General features: G+C 40.7%; 3 protein-coding genes across 3 annotated transcripts; all 3 read left to right on the top strand.

The window, feature by feature from the left end:
• Nucleotides 1-7,396: 7,396 nt before the first annotated feature.
• Nucleotides 7,397-7,654, top strand: F5891DRAFT_912878 (uncharacterized protein; the record flags this gene model as incomplete). Its single annotated transcript, XM_041373652.1, has 1 exon — nucleotides 7,397-7,654. A coding segment is annotated over one exon (258 nt), but the record flags the coding sequence as incomplete, so codon positions are not given.
• A 3,954-nt stretch (nucleotides 7,655-11,608) lies between these two features.
• On the top strand, nucleotides 11,609-20,110 carry F5891DRAFT_975485 (uncharacterized protein; the record flags this gene model as incomplete). Its single annotated transcript, XM_041376518.1, has 36 exons — nucleotides 11,609-11,685; nucleotides 11,748-11,816; nucleotides 11,928-11,972; nucleotides 12,403-12,443; nucleotides 12,495-12,710; nucleotides 12,811-12,825; nucleotides 12,873-12,926; nucleotides 12,982-13,106; nucleotides 14,118-14,216; nucleotides 14,265-14,483; nucleotides 14,537-14,577; nucleotides 14,611-14,690; nucleotides 14,774-14,895; nucleotides 15,154-15,243; nucleotides 15,291-15,448; nucleotides 15,507-15,603; nucleotides 15,656-15,835; nucleotides 15,984-16,018; nucleotides 16,097-16,166; nucleotides 16,199-16,210; nucleotides 16,275-16,384; nucleotides 16,484-16,560; nucleotides 16,741-16,786; nucleotides 16,846-16,867; nucleotides 17,008-17,112; nucleotides 17,224-17,243; nucleotides 17,452-17,495; nucleotides 17,564-17,670; nucleotides 17,728-17,756; nucleotides 17,895-18,093; nucleotides 18,158-18,356; nucleotides 18,479-18,500; nucleotides 18,662-19,182; nucleotides 19,392-19,412; nucleotides 19,615-19,656; nucleotides 19,911-20,110. 36 exons carry the CDS (start codon nucleotides 11,609-11,611, stop codon nucleotides 20,108-20,110), a joined length of 3,609 nt encoding a protein of 1,202 aa, XP_041232331.1.
• Nucleotides 20,111-20,955: 845 nt separating this feature from the next.
• F5891DRAFT_941330 (uncharacterized protein) lies at nucleotides 20,956-22,122 on the top strand (the record flags this gene model as incomplete). Its single annotated transcript, XM_041374338.1, has 3 exons — nucleotides 20,956-21,330; nucleotides 21,388-21,662; nucleotides 21,966-22,122. The coding sequence occupies 3 exons, from the start codon at nucleotides 20,956-20,958 to the stop codon at nucleotides 22,120-22,122; spliced, it is 807 nt and encodes a 268-aa protein (XP_041232330.1).
• Nucleotides 22,123-22,600: the final 478 nt, after the last annotated feature.

The raw sequence follows: 22,600 nt of genomic DNA, 5'->3' as shown, positions 1-22,600 counted from the left end.
TGCTTTCATAATACTATTGTATGGGTACATAATCCAGTTAGTGTCTTTTGATCTTATTATATTTGGTAGCAGCTGTAAAATTAATAATATATGACTAATATAACACAATATATATATATTGATTTGCTTTATCTCTCTGTTGTCTCACACCCATTATCATCAAGACTTATCTATCACATATTCTGCAACACAATTGCATGTATAGCATCTATTCAATTTTCCAGCAAGTTATAAAAACTTAGCTTTCATTAGAAATAAGGCACATATACATAGTCACATTATACCAAATGATACACTTCATTAGTATGGATATAGCAAATCTGCTAGAATGCGGAAGATATTGGGTTTTAATATGCCTGAGTACACTACCAAGTATAATAAGATTAAAAGACACTAACTAGATTATGCACCCATACAATAGTATTATGAAAGCATTAGTCGTGACTATGAGCCAAACAAGCACCAATAACATTAGAAAGTTAAAACAAGAACATTCCAAAATATGTAATAAAAAGGGCATTATCACTAGCAAACAATAGTATGTTAAAAGAAAAATACACCAATATCATGACAAATATAAATGAATCTTTGGAACTAACCAGTATGAAGTTAAATACTAGTCTGCAAAAACTATTCTACCTAAGCATCACATGAACACTCTATAAAACGAAGAAGACACACCTTAATGTAGACTAACTTAAAAAACCTATTATTGCAGTAGAGGTAGTCACTTTCATATAAGTTACTAACTGGACAATTGCTCACTAATAATGGTGGATGAATTATAGCTACACTAGAAGAATGGTAAACTGATAGTTTTAAACTCATGTACTTAGTTAAAGACATAATGAGATAGCTGACAAATAGAAGGCTGACTGCTGTAATAGAGAACTTCAAGGTGAAGTAGTAATGTAGCTAAAAAAAAATTGATTCCTAGGTTCATCATTTTGTAAGCCAAGTGTTATACTATAATCAAACACTGTAACCCAAACTACGACTTACTCTACTATACTATAGTATTTACTAGGATGGACATACAACATTAACTCAGATGATACCAATAGACAGTCTACACTAACATTCAATCATTCTGAGTTGTCACAAATTGCTATTCATTCCACATAGGCATCTCCATCACCCCAACATCATATTTCAAAACTGAAGATAACTGACTTTGTCCAAGTACTCTAGCTTGCCACTCTAAGTCAACTAGAAGAATTTCTGCCCTATTTTGACTGTTGAAGTCAAGCCAGGAACCAAAGCTGCAAATTTTAAAGATATCCTAAGGTCACAAATAGAGAAGCAGATTATACATATATTTAATGCTGATTGCAACCTCAAGTTACCTCCTAGGATACCAGAATTTTTTTATCTATCTGTCAGATTATATTTCTAGAATGTGATGCTAATAATAAGAGCAAATGATAGTCAGGCCCCTATAGTGAATTTTGATGGCCTATAAGCTATTTCTTGACTCATTCTCAGAAATACTCAATAGGATTAGGGTCTATGAACTATGCTAGCCATAAAAGAATGATAATATCATAGTATTCAAGCTATTGATGACTAACTCAATGATATGCTTAGAGAGTCATTATTTTGTTTCATCTATTAAGCAGATCTCATTAAGGTCATAAAATATAGTATCATTAGCAATACATAAATATTCAGGGAAAATACTCAGGCAAATTAGATCCATATTTTTGATAATAGGTCTTAGAAAGTATGTTAAATTTTTTAAGCAAAAAGTGTGAGTTACATTTAAGGTCTTTCTGAGATATATGAGGTATAATTTCAACAAGAAACAAGACTGATAGTATAGAGACCAGGTTGGTATCAGATGAGAACAAATTACTTTCAACTTTCAATTTAAATAAGTCATCTAAGACATCTGTGAGGTTACAAATAACAGATTTTGCACTATCATTGTCCAAAGTAGTCAAGTTTTCACATTTAAATCCAATATATTGAATAGAAATATTTTTAGATTGTTTTTAAGTACATAAGATGCTGTATGGACATCTCCACTTGGTCACTACTTATAATGCAGGTCTTCAAGACTGAGGAGATACATAGAGTTGGATCAAAAATAAAATAAACTTTTTTTCACCTTAGTAAGGTAAATCATGTATGATTTATTTGTTAAGTGTAAAGTACTATGATAGTTAAAGTTTCTCTAGGCTCACATTATGGTAACCTTCATCAATATGGTGGGGGCCAAAAACTAATACTTTGCATAATCCCAGGAGGGGATAGGGTAACATGCACATAGGTTGTATCTGCTTATCATGCAGGTGGCCACTGAGACACTCTGCATCACGCACAGTGGGAGGTGGTGGCGTGTCAATTGAACATTGAAACATATAACCATCTTGCAGCTGGTGTGCTGGGAGTTGTTGGTACAATTGTTGATGCTGGAGGTGAGGGTTCAATGACTGCCCGAGTATCAATCAGTAGAGATGAGCCTGCCCGACTGGCAGCTGCTCTTACAGCTGGTGCGCTAGGAGTTGTTGGTATGGTTGTTGATGCTGGAGGTGAGAGTTCAATGACTGTCCAAGCATTGAATATTGGAAATGAGTCTGCCTGACTGGTAGCTGCTGGTGGGAGTAGTTCAGAGGCTGACTGTAGGCTGAGCTATGCTTAGGTAGGTGCTTTAAAACAATCTAAAAATATTTCTATTCAATATATTGGATTTAAATGTGAAAACTTGACTACTTTGGACAATGATAGTGCAAAATCTGTTATTTGTAACCTCACAGATGTCTTAGATGACTTATTTAAATTGAAAGTTGAAAGTAATTTGTTCTCATCTGATACCAACCTGGTCTCTATACTATCAGTCTTGTTTCTTGTTGAAATTATACCTCATATATCTCAGAAAGACCTTAAATGTAACTCACACTTTTTGCTTAAAAAATTTAACATACTTTCTAAGACCTATTATCAAAAATATGGATCTAATTTGCCTGAGTATTTTCCCTGAATATTTATGTATTGCTAATGATACTATATTTTATGACCTTAATGAGATCTGCTTAATAGATGAAACAAAATAATGACTCTCTAAGCATATCATTGAGTTAGTCATCAATAGCTTGAATACTATGATATTATCATTCTTTTATGGCTAGCATAGTTCATAGACCCTAATCCTATTGAGTATTTCTGAGAATGATGTCAAGAAATAGCTTATAGGCCATCAAAATTCACTATAGGGGCCTGACTATCATTTGCTCTTATTATTAGCATCACATTCTAGAAATATAATCTGACAGATAGATAAAAAATTCTGATATCCTAGGAGGTAACTTGAGGTTGCAATCAGCATTAAATATATGTATAATCTGCTTCTCTATTTGTGACCTTAGGATATCTTTAAAATTTGCAGCTTTGGTTCCTGGCTTGACTTCAACAGTCAAAATAGGGCAGAAATTCTTCTAGTTGACTTAGAGTGACAAGCTAGAGTACTTGGACAAAGTCAGTTATCTTCAGTTTTGAAATATGATGTTGGGGTGATGGAGATGCCTATGTGGAATGAATAGCAATTTGTGACAACTCAGAATGATTGAATGTTAGTGTAGACTGTCTATTGGTATCATCTGAGTTAATGTTGTATGTCCATCCTAGTAAATACTATAGTATAGTAGAGTAAGTCGTAGTTTGGGTTACAGTGTTTGATTATAGTATAACACTTGGCTTACAAAATGATGAACCTAGGAATCAATTTTTTTTTAGCTACATTACTACTTCACCTTGAAGTTCTCTATTACAGCAGTCAGCCTTCTATTTGTCAGCTATCTCATTATGTCTTTAACTAAGTACATGAGTTTAAAACTATCAGTTTACCATTCTTCTAGTGTAGCTATAATTCATCCACCATTATTAGTGAGCAATTGTCCAGTTAGTAACTTATATGAAAGTGACTACCTCTACTGCAATAATAGGTTTTTTAAGTTAGTCTACATGTGAGTAAGCAATGTGGTGTCAATTCTCTTTGTTCTTATCTACATCAGACACCTATCACCATTGATAACAGTGGACCTAGCTCTCTCTCTTTGTATGCCTGCTATACTATATCTTCTTACAGGTCTTTCAAATAAAGCTCTTTTAAAGACACCTATGTCTAACACTAACTATTTTGCTATCAAACAGCTTCATCTGACATACTATACTCATTCACTGAATGAGTGTACCCATCCTTGACTTGTTTGGGCCCACTCACCTCTTACAGCTCACCTTTTGCATTCAGGTCAAGCTAGCATTTTAAGCCAGCATTTTGAGCCAGAAAACTCTATGGGGTTTCACCCCAAAACCTTCATATACCTTACTACTTTGTTCATAGCTACCTATAATATACTCAGCTCCATCTTGTTTCTCTTTTCAGATACTTAATTATTAAAACACATAGAGTTTAGATAGCCTTCTAGCAGAGAAAATAAACCTAGTGCAGGCTAGAAATATTTATAGTATATAACTCTTAATACTACAATAAACAAATTATTTTTAGCATCACCCAAAAACTAGTAGAATCTCTGTCATTTTTTTTGCCCACTCCATAGAGCTATCATCAGCTATATGATAATTTTTCTGAAGAATAAAACTTCTGATAATTTCAAATGTTATCATCTTATTATTCTGTCTGTCAAGTATCAGATGAATATCTCCAAAGGAGTGCTTGCTTCACTGAAAGTCTATAGCAATAAGATCCAAAAACACTTAGTAACTCTAACTAATTATAAATGGTTGGTTTTGGAATGACTTAGTAATTCATGGGGCTATTTCAGCTATCAGACAAAGTTACAACAGAGTGAGGAAATATTGCTAAAAAGAAATACTCAAATTTAATAAAGAATATATCTTGCATAGTGGCAGAAGTGATTAGAGCAAAAGAAGGTCACACAAAATACTATAATTATAACAATTACATTAGTCAAATTTAAAGTCAAAAAAGTGTTCTAATGAGTCATCAAATAAAAATAATTATATCTTCACACAATCTTATTATCTTACTATGCTATAGGGGTGAAATATAATGCTAAAAAGCAGAGCTTTCCAACATCTCCATATAGCTTGGTTATACTCCTACACCCTAACTTATATTAAATCAATTATATTTAAAACTAACACTTTTTAAGCTACTGTATCTAAATACAGAAAAACAGCAGAAAAAACAACATAGCACATAAGGTTTATGAGAATAATAATAAGGATATCCAAAAATAATATCTTAATTATAACTTCTAATATAAGGCAAGCTATTGTACCTAGCTTAAGTAGTTTCTAACAGTATTTCTAGGTCTGAAATAAATAAGATAATTAAAATATGTGTCTATCCTAACCTGCAGTGATATGCCTAGAAAATTAATGATTGCTTGGTGTCAGATCATACTTGAAATAATAGCTAGCACTAAGAAAAAGGAAGATAAGTACATATTGGGTGAGTAATTCCCAGTTAGTAAATAAGAGATTAAATGATATGTTAGGCTAAGAGCTAAGTAGGTCCAGTCTATTGCTATATTTGTGCTATCTATTTCCTAATCCGATCCATTATAGCTTCTATATGATACAAAAAACATCTGGCACTGATAAAGTTTTAAGTCTACAATGAAGAAAATCATAATATATATAGTGAACAAAGCTTCTTTATTAATTGAGCTGAAAAAAGATATTTATTTAAGAAAAGTTAGCAAATATATCTCTAGCTTTCTAATGACTAAAACTTCGTTGTGTATTAGCAAAGTTCAGAAAAAATGGGCTGCATTTAATTATACAAACATTGTATCTGATATTGTCCAGACCCTGTAGGTCAATCATGCATACATGCAAGAAAATCATATAGGCCAGTACACAGCATAGGTTCTATCTGTATTCTCTACTGTGGCTGGTAGCATTTGAATCAGTATAGGGAACCATGTTTCTGTAGCCTTGTAGCAGTTTATTTTATAATGCACATCAACTGCTAATCATTGCCATTCCTAGCACTAGGAACTGCCAATGGTCCTGGACTCACATATCTCAATGGTCTTGTTTCACTACAGAAAAAATGGCTATCGGCTGTACTGTGGCACCAGAGGGCGTCATAAAGCTGGATACCCACACTATTACCCAGCCCACACAAGACCCCCTGACTATAACATTGAAGGCTACACCCATCCAGACATTGACATTAGAGACTTGCCTACGAGCTCTCTAGATATATACTGGAAGAATCTTATGTATGTACTTTTGTCACCTAATGAAGCTCAATACAATAAGTATTGCTTGGACACTGGTATCTCGAAACCAAGTATGTTTCTCGGTTTCTCATCTGATTACACATTTGATGTTCCAAATTGCTTCAGATCTGATATTATGCACCTCATTTCCCTCAACATTTCCGACCTCTTGATCCCACTTTGGCATGGCACACTCAAATGTGACACTAATAATGACAAGTCTACTTGGACCTGGGTAGTTCTCACTGGAACTGTTTGGAAGGATTTTGGTAAGGCTGTCACTGCAACTACTCTACATCTCCTAGGTTTCTTTGATCGCCCCCCTTAAAACCCAGCCGAAAAAATCAACAGTGGCTATAAGGCATGGGAGTATACTCTCCTCCTATATGATATAGGTCCTTTGGTTCTTCACAATATCCTCCCACTTCCCTACTAGTAACATTTCTGTAAACTCATCTGTGCTGTTCACATAATTTTGCAGCACAACATAACATGTGAGGAGCTTCAGGTTGCTGCTAGGTTGTTTGTTGAATTCATCGAGGAATTCAAGCAGCTCTACTACCAGCACAGGGTAGATCAAATTCACTTTGTACGGCAAAGTATTCATGCCCTTGGACACTATGCTAATGAAGTCACAATCAAAGGCCCACTTATATGTACTTCACAGTGGACTATGGAGTGGACTGATTGGGAATCTTGTTGGTAAGATTCATTAGCCATCAAACCCATACACTAACCTCACACAGTGTGCTATTCATTGAGCTCAACATAATTCATTGATGATAATGATCCCAACTCTCAATCCTGACTATGGACAGCTCTTATTTCCAAGATGGTCCAAGGACCTTGAAAATGGGTATGCTTTACTGAAGCTATAGGAAGACTCTCGCCATGCTACCACCTTTGCTGAGGGGTCTCACAATCAAGACCTTCCTTGATGTACTCTATCCACATTCTCCTGAGTATGTCTTCTTTGATCCACATTGGTGCTTCCATGTTTGTTGTTGGGCTTGCCTCCAACTTCCCAATGGACAAAGCCGCTCAGTCTTTTCACAGAGAGAAACTTGAGCAAATGCTCGACATGCCCGCAATGTAAAGGTATGCATGTCTTTAGCTCTATCTTACATTCCCACTAATGTTTCTTGTAGCTCTCTATTGCAAGAGCCTTGTACTATGCCTAAGTGTTATTTTTCTTTAAGATCAGAACACACACTAATGTACATACTCTTGAACCTCTCACTCTTGTCACCATCTACTCTCCTCCTGACCGGGCCCTCTTACAAGACTCAAGCGACACATTCTATTCCTGCATGCATTGTGGGGAAGTAGAGCTTAAGGTAGTTAGGGTTCCATTCATCCAGTCCATCGTTGTAATGGTTCCATACGCACTTACAGGAGAGGAGAGATTCTACATGTTTGAAAAGCCTGGTATGGATCTTGCAAACCTAGGGGGGATCCTTTGGGATGAGGATGACATGGATGATGAGGATAACCAACCTACATAATTAAAACCCCCCACACACACCCAGTATCAAAATCTGTCAAAGCAGGCATTGTAATTAGTTTGTTGACTCATTAAAATTAGATTAGGACTTGGAAATAATGATAATGATTATTACGTCTGGTAAAACAAAGGGACTATGCATCCATAAGTGCCTGTAATTCTTTTTTCATCTGTCACACAGCTTAAAAATTCTTATCTGTCTCAGAGTGGTCATACATTTTCACATCTTCCTCCTTGGTGAAATATTTCCAGTATAGCAAACCTGCAGGTGGTAGACTTGGAGTCACAAACATACAGTGATGGTCGAGATGAGCTGTGGACTTAGAGATAGGTGACACCATAGCAATGTTGTCAGATTCTAGCTCTATAATACTTCCATCTGACTCTGGTTTAGCTGCTACTGTAACATGAGACACTGGTGGGTCATCCGATTTAGGTTTGGTGATGCTGCCAGTGCTGGAAGAGGCCTTTGAAGTTGTAGTTGTAATAGCAAGTGGAATATCTGGACAGTCTGATTCAGGTTCAGTAACACTGCTAGTGCTGGAAGGGGCCTTTGAAGTTATAGTCATAATAGCAAGTGAAGTGTTTAGACAGTCGGATTCAGGTTCAGTGACACTGCCAGTGCTGGGAGGGGCCTTTGAAGTCGTAGTTATAATAGCAAGAGGAATGTTTGGACAGTTGTATTCGGGTTCAGTGATGCTGCTGGTGCTGGGGGGAGCCTTGCTAGATGCTTTTTTTGGTGTGCTGAAGCTTGTGAAATATAACCAAAAGATTAATAGATTCAGCAAGAATGGGAAGGTACCTACAGGTCAGCTACTCAATCAATTTCTTTGTTGGTTTAAGTAGGTACCTGCTTGGAATGACCAAAGATGTGATGGAAGACAAGGTATAGCTGAGATGGATTCCAGTATTCATGGTCCAGAAGCACAAGATCCGAATCATGTAGATGAGGACTGCTAGAGAGACTACCACTGGCAGTGTCTGTGTGATCGAGACTATACAAATTTTAAGACCAGAAGTTAGTAATGATACAGAACTCCAAATGACTTACCTTAGGTCTTTGTTGAGATACTCATCAAGATCAGAATCTGATGGTAGATTAAAAAATCATTGCACAGCAGGAGGGAGGTTTGAACTTATAATGATACTATGGCATATGTTGGTTACCTGGAGCACTTGGACTTAGAAGATTTCAACATGCACAAAAACTAAGGTAAACAACTTGGTCACTCTGCACTGCAATGAGCAGACTTGGAGGCCATGTGTATGACAGTGCCCCATACCATATGACTTAGTCTCCCAATGTATCCCTGTGATACACACCACCTTCAGCAAGATACTTACAGGTCTTCCAATGACACATCTGATGCACTTCTCCCATCACCCAAGGTACTACACACTGGATTATACGACAACTTCGAAGATTCATCTCACAGGAGAAGGCCTACATCACATGAATTCGATAGGTATTATCCCAGTGTGAATGATCGTTGTGTTTCTCATAGATAACACCTCTAACTAGTAGCAATATATTATGCAGGATACATCTCACAGTGGCAACTCCTTTGTTGACAGCTTCTCTTCACTGTCTTATGACTCTCGCCATGCTTCCAGCTTGCACACAAAGTTTTCACATACATATAGCCAGCAGTCAGGTTTTGGCACATATGGACATGAATTCAAAGATCACAGTGAAATGTCCTTGCTGAAGAAGGATAAGCAAGATCGCGAGTAGAGAGTAGACAAGTTTCAGCAGCAGATTATGTCCCTCCAGCAGCAAGTGGCATCCCTTGAGGGTAAGCTCGAGGTTTCAAAGCAAGTCACTTTTTTTACTGTGATTTATCAGGCTGATCTCTTCTTTAGCTCTATGTATGGGCAACTTCTTGAGTGCATCACCTTTCTCAGCAACAACAATAATGTGGCCCCAGATTCATTCGATGAGATGCTCAAGATGGCACGCAAGGCAAGTGCCTTAATCCCAACTCTCAACAGAGAAGACTATGAAGGTGTGTACTATTGGGACAAGGATGAATGGACCAAGGAATATTATGGTGGCTGTGGAGTCCTCAAAGTGAGGTACATGGATGATGGTGGGTCTGCTCTCTATCTGGTTGATGAACACGGTGTAGAGACTCGCGCGTCTCAATGCCGAGTATCCGGCCTTTATCCATACATTCCTATATGATCCAGCTCTAATCCAAAGGACCAGTCTGCGCGCGCGCGCCCTATTTACACGCGCCTTATCTGCGCTCAGCGCTATGCGCACACATTCGTGCGCCTCCTCCTAGGTCTTCGCGCTATCGTCCGTCCATTCGTTCCATGTCCTTACTGATTTGCTGGTGCGTTATTCCTATCTCCTTCATTGAACTAACAAATCTTCGGTCTGAAATCTGCGCTACATATAGAAAGTCTATTTAAACTTAGTTATAATTAGAGTTGATATGGTTACTCGGTTCGGGAGCGCGCTCGGAAGCACGCTGCATAGTGTAATCTCCATTCTTAAATAGAGAAGGGAATCTTTGGGGTTCTGGTACTTACTTTCCCCTTATCTTTGTGTACTGGAAAGTGTATAGATCACCTCCTCACTTAATATCTGATCTGATTCACCTGTCAACCATCCATCTGTGCATCCACTCTTCAAATAGGGCCTTTCCCTTAACGTTCTATGTGCGCCTTCGCTTCGTGCGCGCGCATTCTCGAACCTCCTGCTCATGCGCGCATCTCGTGCAGCCTTCGCCTTGCATATGTGTGCCTTCGCATGCATTACCTTCTCGCACCTGCTAGCGCCCGCCTAGCTCATACAGTCTCTCTCCAATTTTTATTTTGAGGAACTTCTCTCAGTGGTTGTCCTTTGGGTCGAGTTGTCGTCTCGTATCCTGGTCTTGCTGTAGAGCACCCATTTGTTTTAAGTGTTTTTCGCCTATAGTCAAGATTCCTCTTCTACAACGGTGTTGTTGCATCTGTGGCCATTCAGCAAAAAATTCATGACTGATTGCATACCCTATGGTTTACTCTGCTCAAGCATGGGCACACACCCACCTCGTAGACCAAGATTGATATTCAAGCACTCGAATTTGAATTTGTTTGACTCTCAATGTGAAATGAATTTGCCCACTTCCGTCTTTGTGACTCTGACTGGAAAACCAACCAACTTGCAATCCAACATTACCCACAGTAGACACATAGGCTGAGAGAACCGGGGAATACCATTCAAAGTACCATCAAACAGGAAAATGTTTGTGAGATGTCGCTTGCAGCAACCATGAATTCAAAAGTGCCCACAATCTCTTACCATTTCACCATCTACACAACACCTAAAGAAGAAAAAAGATGACCATGTCGATACTGTGACTGGATCTACAGCTCTCATACTAAATTCCCTTGCAAAGCAGGCTAGTATGAAATCAAAGCATGTTCTGTGACATGAAGTTGATATGTGTAATGACTCCAATGAAACTTCCGATGCTCTCCCTAACATTGCACCCAGAGTGGTAAAGGTGATGTTCAAGTTAGCTCTCTTTCATTATCTGACCTACACTAATAAATTGTATCCACTACTGGCAGATTGTCAATCCATTAACAGGGTTGTTTAAACCAAAGGAAGGCGCTTGCTTGAATCTCCCCCCTACACTACCTGCCAGCACTAGCAGCATGAGCACATCATCATCAACAGCCGAACTTGTTGCACATATGGCAAGTACTACCAGTTAATGATGCCATCAATGACGTGACCACTGTCCCTCCAACTTCCGAGAGGAATCAGACTTTCATCCAGCTTCTTTCAAACTCCATCATATCAGCCAAAAATGTGTCTGCCCATGCAAGTACCTTGCCTCCTACCACTGTCGACTCATCCAGCACAGTCACAAACATTGATGTGGACACCACGATGGCATCTAATAAGACTGCACCAAAGAAAAAGGACCCCAATGCAACAAAGGAGGTACATGGTAGAACAACTGCAAAGTAGGTGTCCAAGTCTCCCATTCACCGTGAACTCTATGCTGATTCTAATCATTTTAAAACAGGAGTCTATGCACTATTGATTGGGTCACCTCCAACACAGGCGGAATAAATGCAGTGTTTGAGAATTATTGGTGAGAGCTCAACAAGGATGAGAAAAAAAAACATCAAGATAAGCTTGCGCTCGCGCAAACAGTGAGCATGCCATGCATAGTCAATGTTTCACATCATTAACCAGTCTACAGGCAAGAGCTTGCACTGTTCCATTGCCTAGTATCACTGGCAGCAAGGTAGGAATGGCAGCGGACTCAATGGTATCAGCACCACTCTAGATTGTGCCCAGGCTATTCCGCATAGCTATCATTGTTACCGCTATTATCATCATTGTTGCATCACTGTCATTGTATTGTTATGGTTTTGCTTCTCATTTCTGCATAACTGTTGTTCCCACGTCACTGTCATGTCTGCATATCATTGTCCCTGTGTGTGTAATACAAGCACATCTTACATTTTGTTGCATCCACATCTAAACAGAACTATCCACATTGCCCTATTTGAGGTAAAATCATACAGGGATATCCACAAAATGGTTCAAATATTCATGCTCAGCCAGGTTTCCTAAGCAGGCTGTGTCGCAGATTTCCTAAAACAATTGTAATTAGGAACCATTCACATCACATTACAATCACATTACAATCACATTTACAACCTTGCTGTAAGATTGATGGCGGGGTTTCAATCACTTGCAATGCACATCCAACGTGATTGATATGTGTTTCACTTTCTTACTCACTTGAATTCCTCTTTCACAGCATTCTTGAGTGTTCTCCTCCCTCCTTCTACCTGTGTACATAACTTTGTACCTGTCGACAAAATGGGCCCTGAGAGGTCAAAATATTGTGACTTGTGTAAACAAGACATCAAGCCACATGGTTACACCACTCACCACAAGGTTTGTGAGAAGAAAGCCGAGAAACAATGGCAAAATCAACATTTCATGGATTCCATTCAAAGAAACACTACAACAGGTATGCACATTTTCTCGTTATCTACAGTCTCTAATTCTACTCATAATAGTGGGTCCCTCAAATCCATGACAAAGTTTGAGAGGAGATCATACTGATACAGTATCAGGACAGAGAGGTAAGTGCCCTTAAGTGTGTTTTTTAATCATATTCAAGTTATAACAGGACAACATGTCTCACCAGGCACTTGGAATGATTTAGACGACGTGGAGCTCAATGGTAAGCTCAGATTATCATTAATTATGTTTGTTATTCACCATCAAAACTTTGCTAGAACCTACCTCATTTCTTGATGTCGACATCCCTGAACATGCAGACCCAATGTTCCAGGTCGATGACATCAAGTGTGAATATCATCCCAGCAGCAGGAAGTACATGCTTTCAACAATTTCAGATGCCGTTGTAAAGATTTAACAATGCTTGATACTGTACAAAGTAAGTGTCAGCAATATAAAATGTTGTAGTGGTCTTGCACAGCCTAGTCTGCTATACTTGCTAGACAAGTGTGTTCAACCTGAGGGGTTTGCTATTGGAATAAGTCTATAGTTAGTCAATCGATAAAGCGTCAAAAGTCCGAATGCGAGAAACAGAATCCGAAGGTATAATTACGAGTCCAATACCTAAGCGTTGGCCGATGTTTTTCAGGTTTTAGCAGGTTAGTGGGTTTCGGGTGTGGGTTCGGCAGGTTTGTGTCGGGTTTGCAAAATGATCATTGGGTATAGTGAGCGATATGTGGAATATTGATAAGGACGGGTGTTTCGGATAGAAAGTGCGGTAATATTTGCAATGTCAACTAAGAACTACGAAATATCAGGTTTGACCACAAAGCATCGGGAAATGGCTCCCTACTACTTGGATGATCCATATGCTATGTGGAAACCAATATATATATATATATAAGTACATAGAAATCCAGAACCCTATAGGCGAAAGTAGCGGCCGAAGAATTTCGGGTCCGATGTACATGTAAATAAACATGAGGCGCTGCGGACTATGGGAAAACATGTAATAGTGCTGGCTACAACATGAGTAATGTGCAAAATAATCAACTACGCACCTAGTGGGGCTAGCTGACAAGATAAGACACGGATAGGACAAGTGCGCAGGAAAAATGTCGGGTCCTGATGCGGCCAATGTGTCAGGTCCGCTGGTCAAAGTGTCGGGTTCAGCAGATATGTATTGGGTTGCGTCGGGAAGTGAATATAGTGCGATGGACATTTGACATGATGCATGAAATAGCTGAATATGAGCCTAGCATGAGCTTGAGTGCTACACCATCCAACACCATTGACATCTACGTCACCTGACAAATGCCCTTGGGCTCCATTCAAATCACAACTGGAGTTTGAGATTGCTGAGCTTGCTCTGGAGGCTTGCCTAAATAATGAACAAACTGATCATCTTATCAAGTTCTGTAACTGGTGCGCTTCCTGGGAGGAAAAATTCACGTTTCAGAACCACAAAGACATCCGCAACAAATGGGATGCTGTCTCCAATCGCGTCACTGGGGTTTGTTCTTTCTGACATCAATTCCTGACAACTCCCGAGTTTTATTAGTTTACTCAGGACATAATTTCTGTACCATACAATGATACAATCCAACAATTCGATTTATACTATCGGGATCTCTGGGAGTGGACAGCCGATCTCCTTCGCGATCCTCGACTGTTCCCACATATGGTTTTTGATGTGCAGCGCTTCTCAAAGTTCAATAGCAAGACTTTTGTACATTTTACAGATGAACCTTTCACTGCCAACACCTTTTGGAATGTTCAAGTGTGTATTGATGTCACCAGTGGCGAATTTGATCATATTCATTTGCCTCATAGTCTCAGCTACCACTGGGTGGCAAGCCCTTAGCTTTCATTGTGTATGCTGACAAAACTAGGTTATCCTCATTCAGTACTGCAAGAGGATATCCTGTTGTTGCGTGTCTAGCAAACCTACCTACAGACATTTGTAATGGACAGGGTGTAGGCAGCGGTTATGTAGTTGGATGGCTTCTGATCATATGACATGGCTATAGTATTAATATATTGACCATTAGGACTGACACTCTGGCACAGGTGAAGGAAGACAGAGACCATGCCGGCAAGCCAAGCTGGGCCAACTTCAAGAATGCTGTTTGGCACTAGTCATTCTTAAAGATCCTCTCTCCGCTAGCATCAAAATCTCACATGGGACAATGGTTCGAGTGCCTTGATAGTGTTCAATGGTGGTTCTTTCCTTTGATCCTAATATTATTGGCTGACTATGAGGAACAGTGAGTAATGTCATGCTTCCATATTAATCTAAATTGCTAACGGATAATGTACTTGACAATATAAGATGTGTTATGTCGCTGATTTGAGGCATCAAATGCCTTTAGCCATGCCCAGTCTGTCTTGTTCCCCATGACAAACTTATGGACACATTGAAGTGTCATCCTCATTGAACATGTGCTCAGTCCCAGGAAGTCTTAAAGGCTGCACAAGCCAAGGAAACTGCCAAGGAGAAGGAGGAAAAACTAAAAGAGTATGGCCTTCATGATATCACAGTAAGATTTCCTCTTGTAAATTCATTTTTGATTAAACAAAGCTGTAGAATGCCTTTGCGACTGTGATGTACACTGATATACATGATGTGTTGTTGTGGGATCGACTCCACTTCAATGGTGGTCTATATCATGACCATCTCTGGGCTGAACTACAAAAAATCATTGTCGGTTTGGGACGAGCAAAAGTAGCACAAATGAACAAAAAGTATGTCTGCGACTTGAGCACTATAAAATATATATCCCAAACTAACTCATTAAACTAGTTATGAAGCCTTTCCATGCTGGCAGAACTTGAAGCACCTAGCTCAGGTTATGAACCTTTCCTTCACTGATAGCAGTGTGTATGAGGACATATCCAAGGTTCATTTTTGATTCAGATTTCTACTTGATTGCCACTGACACTCTTTTTTAGATGGTGATCCACGCTTCACACACGATTTTGACAGAGGATGACTGTCTGCTTGGCTACCTCCTACTCCATTGCATCTGCCTCTTTCTCAAACTCGATGCATATGCAGCACTTGGAGTTCACACAACTGAGATCATCAGTGCCGGCCGGCATGCAATACAAGCTTTCTCGACCTATCTACATGTATGTCTTCTCGTGTTCCCTCAGATGATCATTCATTCATTGAACTTATAATAGCAATACATAGACAAGAGTGCCAACAAAAGCAATAAAAATTGGAACTTCCCCAAACTGTACATGAGCTCACTAGCTATTTGACTCCCTTTACCAGGTGGAAAGCGGGTCCGATTCCAAGCAAGTGATAAGGTTCGTTATATTCAGTCTGATTCTGTTTCGCTATAGTGATATGGTCAAACAGGTTATTACTGAGTGCCATTTTTGAAGGTCAACTATGAGTCCATGGTGGATTGGTGACAACACACAGACTATCTTTGATGCAATCCCAAGTTCTATGGTACTCTGTGTTTTGATTGTGTTTTCATTCAGATGACAGACAAGGTGATATTTGGTCACCTGCTCTTTCTGTTTGAATGTGCAGTGGGAGATATTACTCTCTCATTAGCTCTCATTCATCCGTTTGATGCTCCCACTGGCATCCGGCTCCAAAAAGACAAACACCTCAACTACTATTGTGTTCGAGCAAGACCCCGCGCACAAGCTGAGTTTTTTTCAGTAAGGTCAATCATTTGTGGAGCCTTCCTCATGCCAGATGGTAGTACTGATTACCTTGTTGTCGACACCGTCGACACTGATATGTTCCTTCATGTGAAGGAACTACATCTTAAGGCAGGACATCCAATACATGTTTGATAGCATACCTTCAAGTTGTCTTCCTCCCCCTTTGCCTGGTATGCCTGCTCATTTTCTTCACTTGTGGCATGTCACTCATCAGGGTCTTTAGATAGCACATCTAGTTTTCCCCTCCCCTTACTCTTGAACACCTTCTACACTGGCCTCCCCAATGACTCGGCGGAGTCAGCAACCAAATCATACACCAGTTCATCAATACTTTGCTCATTGCATGCAAGGTCCTCCTAGTGCTGATGTATACCCAATGGAAATTCTGCAGTATTGGTAAGTCTAGGACATCAGAATGCATGGGACACAATGATTTGATTCTTGATCTACTACAGCAATCATGATGGTTTATGGAAGGTCATCAACCAGACCTTCCATGAACCGAAGAGTCTATTGTCCTAGGCAATCCTGGACTCTAGAATGGCCAGCAATCGCAAAATGGTTCATGGAACAGACCTTCCATGAACCGAAGGGTCTATCGTCCTAGGCAATCCTAGACTCTAGAATGGCCAGCAACTGCGAAATGGTTCATGGAACAGACCTTCCATGAACTGAAGGGTCTATCGTCCTGCTGCAAGTCAATCAGCATTGTCTGTAGTGAGGTAAGTGCCATCAACCACCGCTGATGCAATTGCTCTATAACCTTAGACTAATAGGCAGTGCCGGGCTATCACTATGATTGATGTTTGAAAGAGTTTTGACGATGGAACCAGGGTATAGATTATGTTCTTTTGTGAGTGATGGATCCTTCTGACATGCATGCAGCAATAAGATTGACCATTTAAAGTTTATAGAATCTTATGAGAGGCGATGCCTATTAGTCTGAGTAAGTCACGCCCATCATCCATCAACATGTGGCCTTCTGGCATGCTCTTGTTTACGTGCCTCGCAGCAGTTCGCCTCTGATATTACATGCAACACTGAATTGATGTTATGTCTAGGGCACATGAGGTATTAGGCAGCATTAATATCTCATCTTATATAGGTGCATCATGCCATTTTTTCCCTTCCTCACCTTGTCACTGAACATCTAAGATATGTCTCATCTATCAGTGCTGATATCAGGCGATGATTCAGATGATGCCTGGGACGAGGGCAATGACATTGATCTGATTGCTATCATCCCAGGGCCCAATGCCTCCAAGGGAGAACTCATGGACGTATGTAGTGACTAACTTCATTATGTCTAATTGAAACTGACACTCTCCTCAATACAGGCACTCAAAGCACTACAGCTTGAACTTCAGTGACTGTGTGAAGACAATTGTGCCCTCAAGAAGAACAACAAGGTTCTTGTTGCTGAGAAGCCCAAACAGAAACGACATGTAGAGGCACTAGATGCACTTGTCGCTCATGAGCAAACTATTTTGTTGTATGCTCGTAGATATGACATGACAGTGGAGATGTTTCCGGACAGCGAACTTCTCATGAAGAAGTGCCCAGATTCACCTACACCTTTTGATAGCATTGATTGTTACAAGACCCTGGCAACTCAAGAGTCTGCCTTCTTAGATGAACTCTACATCCATTTCTCTGGACGTAACCACAAAGCAGTAATGGGAAGTATATACTTCAAAGACCTGGTATGTCATAATACTTTGCTTTTTGTTCTGTTGGCTGTTATCTGATCTATTCCGGTTGTCATAGGTCAATAAGTGCATCACTAATGCTCATTCTAATGAGATCAGAAAACTGCATGGCATTGCTGGAGATATATTTGACCTTCTGGGAAAGTACTTTGCAAATGCCAATTATGACAGAGCCGGCATCGTTGACATTCAGAAGATGCTCAGAGTCTCTGGCAAGACTCAGCCCTACAAGATCTTTCTGCCTCTCTTGTTCCCAAGTCTGTAGGAAGACACAACCCTCAAGACTGTTTTTGGCAATTGGACACTCATTTCTAAGGTGCACTATTCTCTCATGACATGATCGTGCTGTTGTCTATACTTATTACTATGGTGTATCTAGATTCTGAGGGCCTCACTCCATGGTGTCACCTCGCTCCATCAAGAGCCATGTGGCGGATCGAAGACTAATGCTCATAAGTGGAGCTTCCAACAAGTCACACCAGGGTCTATTGTGTGGGCTGCAGTTATCATACATTATTTATCTTGCATCAAATGATTCTAATACTCATATGCTGTAACACAGGCTATATTTATGCTCTCACTGGACACGGAGTTTCCAGGTTCGCAAGTTGGAAAATCATTTAACTCTCAACTACAAGAACCTCTTCTTTCAATACAAGAAGTTACTAATTATGAAGCGGGACACAACATGGATCAAGACTATTATAGCCAATATCAACAACTATGTTTTTGGTGGTGCAAAGTCATCATCCACCTTGGATCCTGCCAGCACAGAAGATTTTTTCGAGGAGATTAACCGCACCATGTTGGCGCTTGACATAGAGACTGATAGCAAAGAAGATGCTCCACCAATCTTGTCGGCACCCTCAGCAGCACCAGTCTTATCAGTGCCCAAAGGTCCATATCCCATCAACCAGCCTACAGATTTAGAAGAATCAGCATCTCATTGCGCTGCTGTTCATGCCAACAATTTATTGGAGACAAGTGTTGAGGCAGTACCCGATGATGCAGACAAAACTAACATAGTGTCAGGACGAGGAAAGTCCAAGACTAACAGGGGGAAGAAGGTTGCAACTCAGCAGGGTCCTACTTGTCGAGGACATTCTCATATTAATAATCAAGTGGTATAAATTAGCTATCCTTACTTTTGATCTGTAGAGCTTCTAGGCAACAGCAATTTTACCCTTGGTCACATGAACACCTGGACCGACGATCTAGATCCACTTGCAGCTGATTCATTTAATTGACAGACAATTCTTATTATTTTACCTGGACCTTATATGACATCACAGAATCTTGTGAATATCTGTCCAGTGAGTCTATTCATCATGGTTATGGTCCGGAAATCTTAGTTATTACCTACTTCTTATTATTGTACCAGGTGCATTGGAGAAGCTCATAAGTGCTCCATTCATGATTATGGGTTGCCCAATCTTGTGAACGACCATCTGGTGAGTACTCTTAGACTATCATTATGGATTGGAAAGCTTACTTACCTGCTTCTTATTGTAACAGGTGCATTGGAGAAGCTCATGGGCGCTCCATTCATGATTATGGGTTAGAGAAGCTCACGAGCACTCCATTTATGATTATGGGTCACCATTTTCCATAGATTTCCTCTGTCCATACCATTGCATGATCTACCCACATCCATCCCAATGCCCTAACATCTGACCACCATTCCGGGTCCCTTTCATTGCTCATCACCCAATTTTGTCAACAACCGTCTGGTGAGTAATTTCTTCGCAGTGACAATTCCTTCTCTCCTGATACTATCTTGTGGGACATGATTCTCATTTGTTCTCGCACAGGTATATCCATTGATTATAACCACGCTCTTGCTCGTCATCAAACTGTTGCCCTCCTCCCAACTCTCGAATCTGTCCTCTACGGTGCAAACATAAGCGATATCCTCACTCACTACACACACCCAGTCCTCAATATCATTGCTTGGCTCCCATATGGTGTTATCCACTACACATTCCCCCTTGTCTTCGCTGCTCTCCTCTGACTCTTCCACCCACCCACTCTCCCCGTATTCACAAAAGCCTTTGGCTATCAAAACTGTATAGGTGTATTTGCCAAAATAGTCCTCCCTTGCACAGCACCCTGGTACACTGTGCCAGCTATAGCAGCCTGAGATCAATGTATTCTGCAATGGTCAATTCGGGATTCTTGCTTTCTACCACACTTTGTAAATCATATGCAGACATTGACAGGTGTTGGATCACCTTGAATATGTGAATGCTCCATTCTTACAATATGTATTAGATAGATATCAAAATAAAAAATATCAAAATTACAAATAAAACATTGATTTCAAGTCATTACAATGAGTTACTTGACATTGCAACCTGGTTTCAAGGTCATTTTGGCTTCCTGTCCAAATAGCTCATTACAATGCCTAAGTATATTACCATGCATTGCAATGGCAATTGCCATCATGATTGCAACTCTATTATTGGAAGCGCTATCAATGCATGCTCGGTCTTTGAATATTGAAATGCCTTAAAGGGCACTGAAACCCAAATTAGGAATTTGGGACATGGATCAGCCTGGCTGAGGCTGTCGTGGGTTTTGACTGGGGTTCACCAGCCAGTGAACACAAAAGTGTTAGGCCAGGTATAGTAGCCATTAGTAAGCAGTGTAAGTGACGTGCATCATTATGAAGATGATTCAAACTCCGAGAGCGATTCGTTAGTAAGCCAGGTTGTAGATGACATAAGCAGTCGGAGAAGGTTCTTGACGTTGCCCTGTGAGGGGTGCTTGCGTGTCCACTGTCGGGGGACGCGCGTCTGGCCTTTATAAGCTCTGAAGTCGACCACTACCACCACCACCATCACCACCAAACACACGATGTCTTCCAATGAACAAGAAACCCAAATTCTGGGCCTCGGAACGCCCTGCTCATACCCTCACTGCTCTCTCCTCGATTTCCTTCCATTCAAATGTCCACACTGTCCAGGCACTCCTGCCTTCTGCTCGGAGCACTTCCATCCACACTGCACTACCGCCCACGCTCACCTGGACCGTGTAGTACCAAACTGCCCTCTGTGTAGCGTTCCCGTCGCGATTCCGCCCGGCGAGGACCCGAACGTGCGCATGGAGAGACACATCAGCCGTTTCTGCGAGGTGATGAATGCTAGCGGTAGACAGCAAGGAAAGGGTGGGAGCAAGATATGTGCCAGGGGAAAGTGCGGTAAGGTATTATTTGCACCCATCGGGTGTGATGTGAGTTGAACATCTGTTAATTTGATGTATGTAATGATACTAATGGAAATCATACAGAAATGCCACAAAGAGTTCTGCCCTCAGCACCGTTTCCCAAATGATCATAGCTGTCCGTCGCTCACGTCACAACGGCCGAACACCAGTTCCACCTCTAAGCCATCTATCAGACCGAGTCCTGTTTCAGCCACTCCCAGCTCATCCTCAGCCAAATCTGCGCCCATGGCTGTATCCAGACCCGCTCCTTCTTCCAAACCGACATCAACACCATCTTTTTCCAAGTTTTCCATCCCAGTCTCCGTCTCTGTCCCAAACGCATTCTCCAAGACTGATCGGTGAGTACATGTCCGCTTTCCTCATCTCAGTATCCACTCATAACGCACCAGCGTTTCTCCTGCCCCCGTTCTATCTACCTCCCCTACGTCCACATCTGCATCGCCTTTGTTCGCAACTAAACCTCCCTCGCCGATCATATCTCCCAAACCTACGAACTGCACCAAATCAAACTCGTCAAATTTCCTCGATCCAATGTCTTTCATTCCCCCATCGATCTTCGTATCTGCTTAATCTCACATCACACTATGTATCAATCCATCCAATGTTTCGCTGTATCAACATCTATATATCCTTACCTATAGACGCGCAAAGGAGGAGCGCGCGAGCAGGCTCAAGGCCATGAAAGAGCGTGCCAATAGGGGTCTTCTCACAGAAGAAGAGAAGCTTATGCTCGCGCAAGAAGAGGCAGCACGCGCGCAGGAAGTCAGAAAGGGAGACAAAGAGTGTCGCGTCATGTAACTTTCCCCCTGAACTTGATTTCGGACTTTCGGGACTTCACACAGTATCCATATACTACAATCGCGCACAGATCCGCCCCACATTTGACTGACCTTGTACTTCCTCGAACCCCTGTTGGATTTCGACTCAGCTTTTGTGGCAAAGTCTGTTGCTTGCTACAATGTAATGACAGTTACAGGAATGTGCTGAACCGTGTGCACTCTTGAGTCATTCATTTGAACTATATGTGACCGGATCTACATAGAGCTCGGCGGAAACTATGTAAGCTTCCGTCCCAAACACGAATCTCGATGACTATTTCCACCCCTATACAACTCATGAGGCACTTGAATGAAATTTTGAGCGCCGGCAGGGCCCAGAACGAGTAGTGAAAGAGGACTCAAGTACTAGTACTCATCGTTAACTCACTGGAGCTCCTCAATTCCGAATTGGAAGAGGTGACCGTCATTGAGACAGCGGCCGAAAAGAAGTAACAGTA

This window comes from Suillus fuscotomentosus (assembly GCF_016647785.1).
Source record: "Suillus fuscotomentosus strain FC203 chromosome Unknown F5891scaffold_4, whole genome shotgun sequence".
Lineage (NCBI taxonomy): Eukaryota > Fungi > Basidiomycota > Agaricomycetes > Boletales > Suillaceae > Suillus > Suillus fuscotomentosus.
Note: the sequence above shows the minus strand (reverse complement) of the source record. Positions and strands in the feature narration are given on the sequence as shown.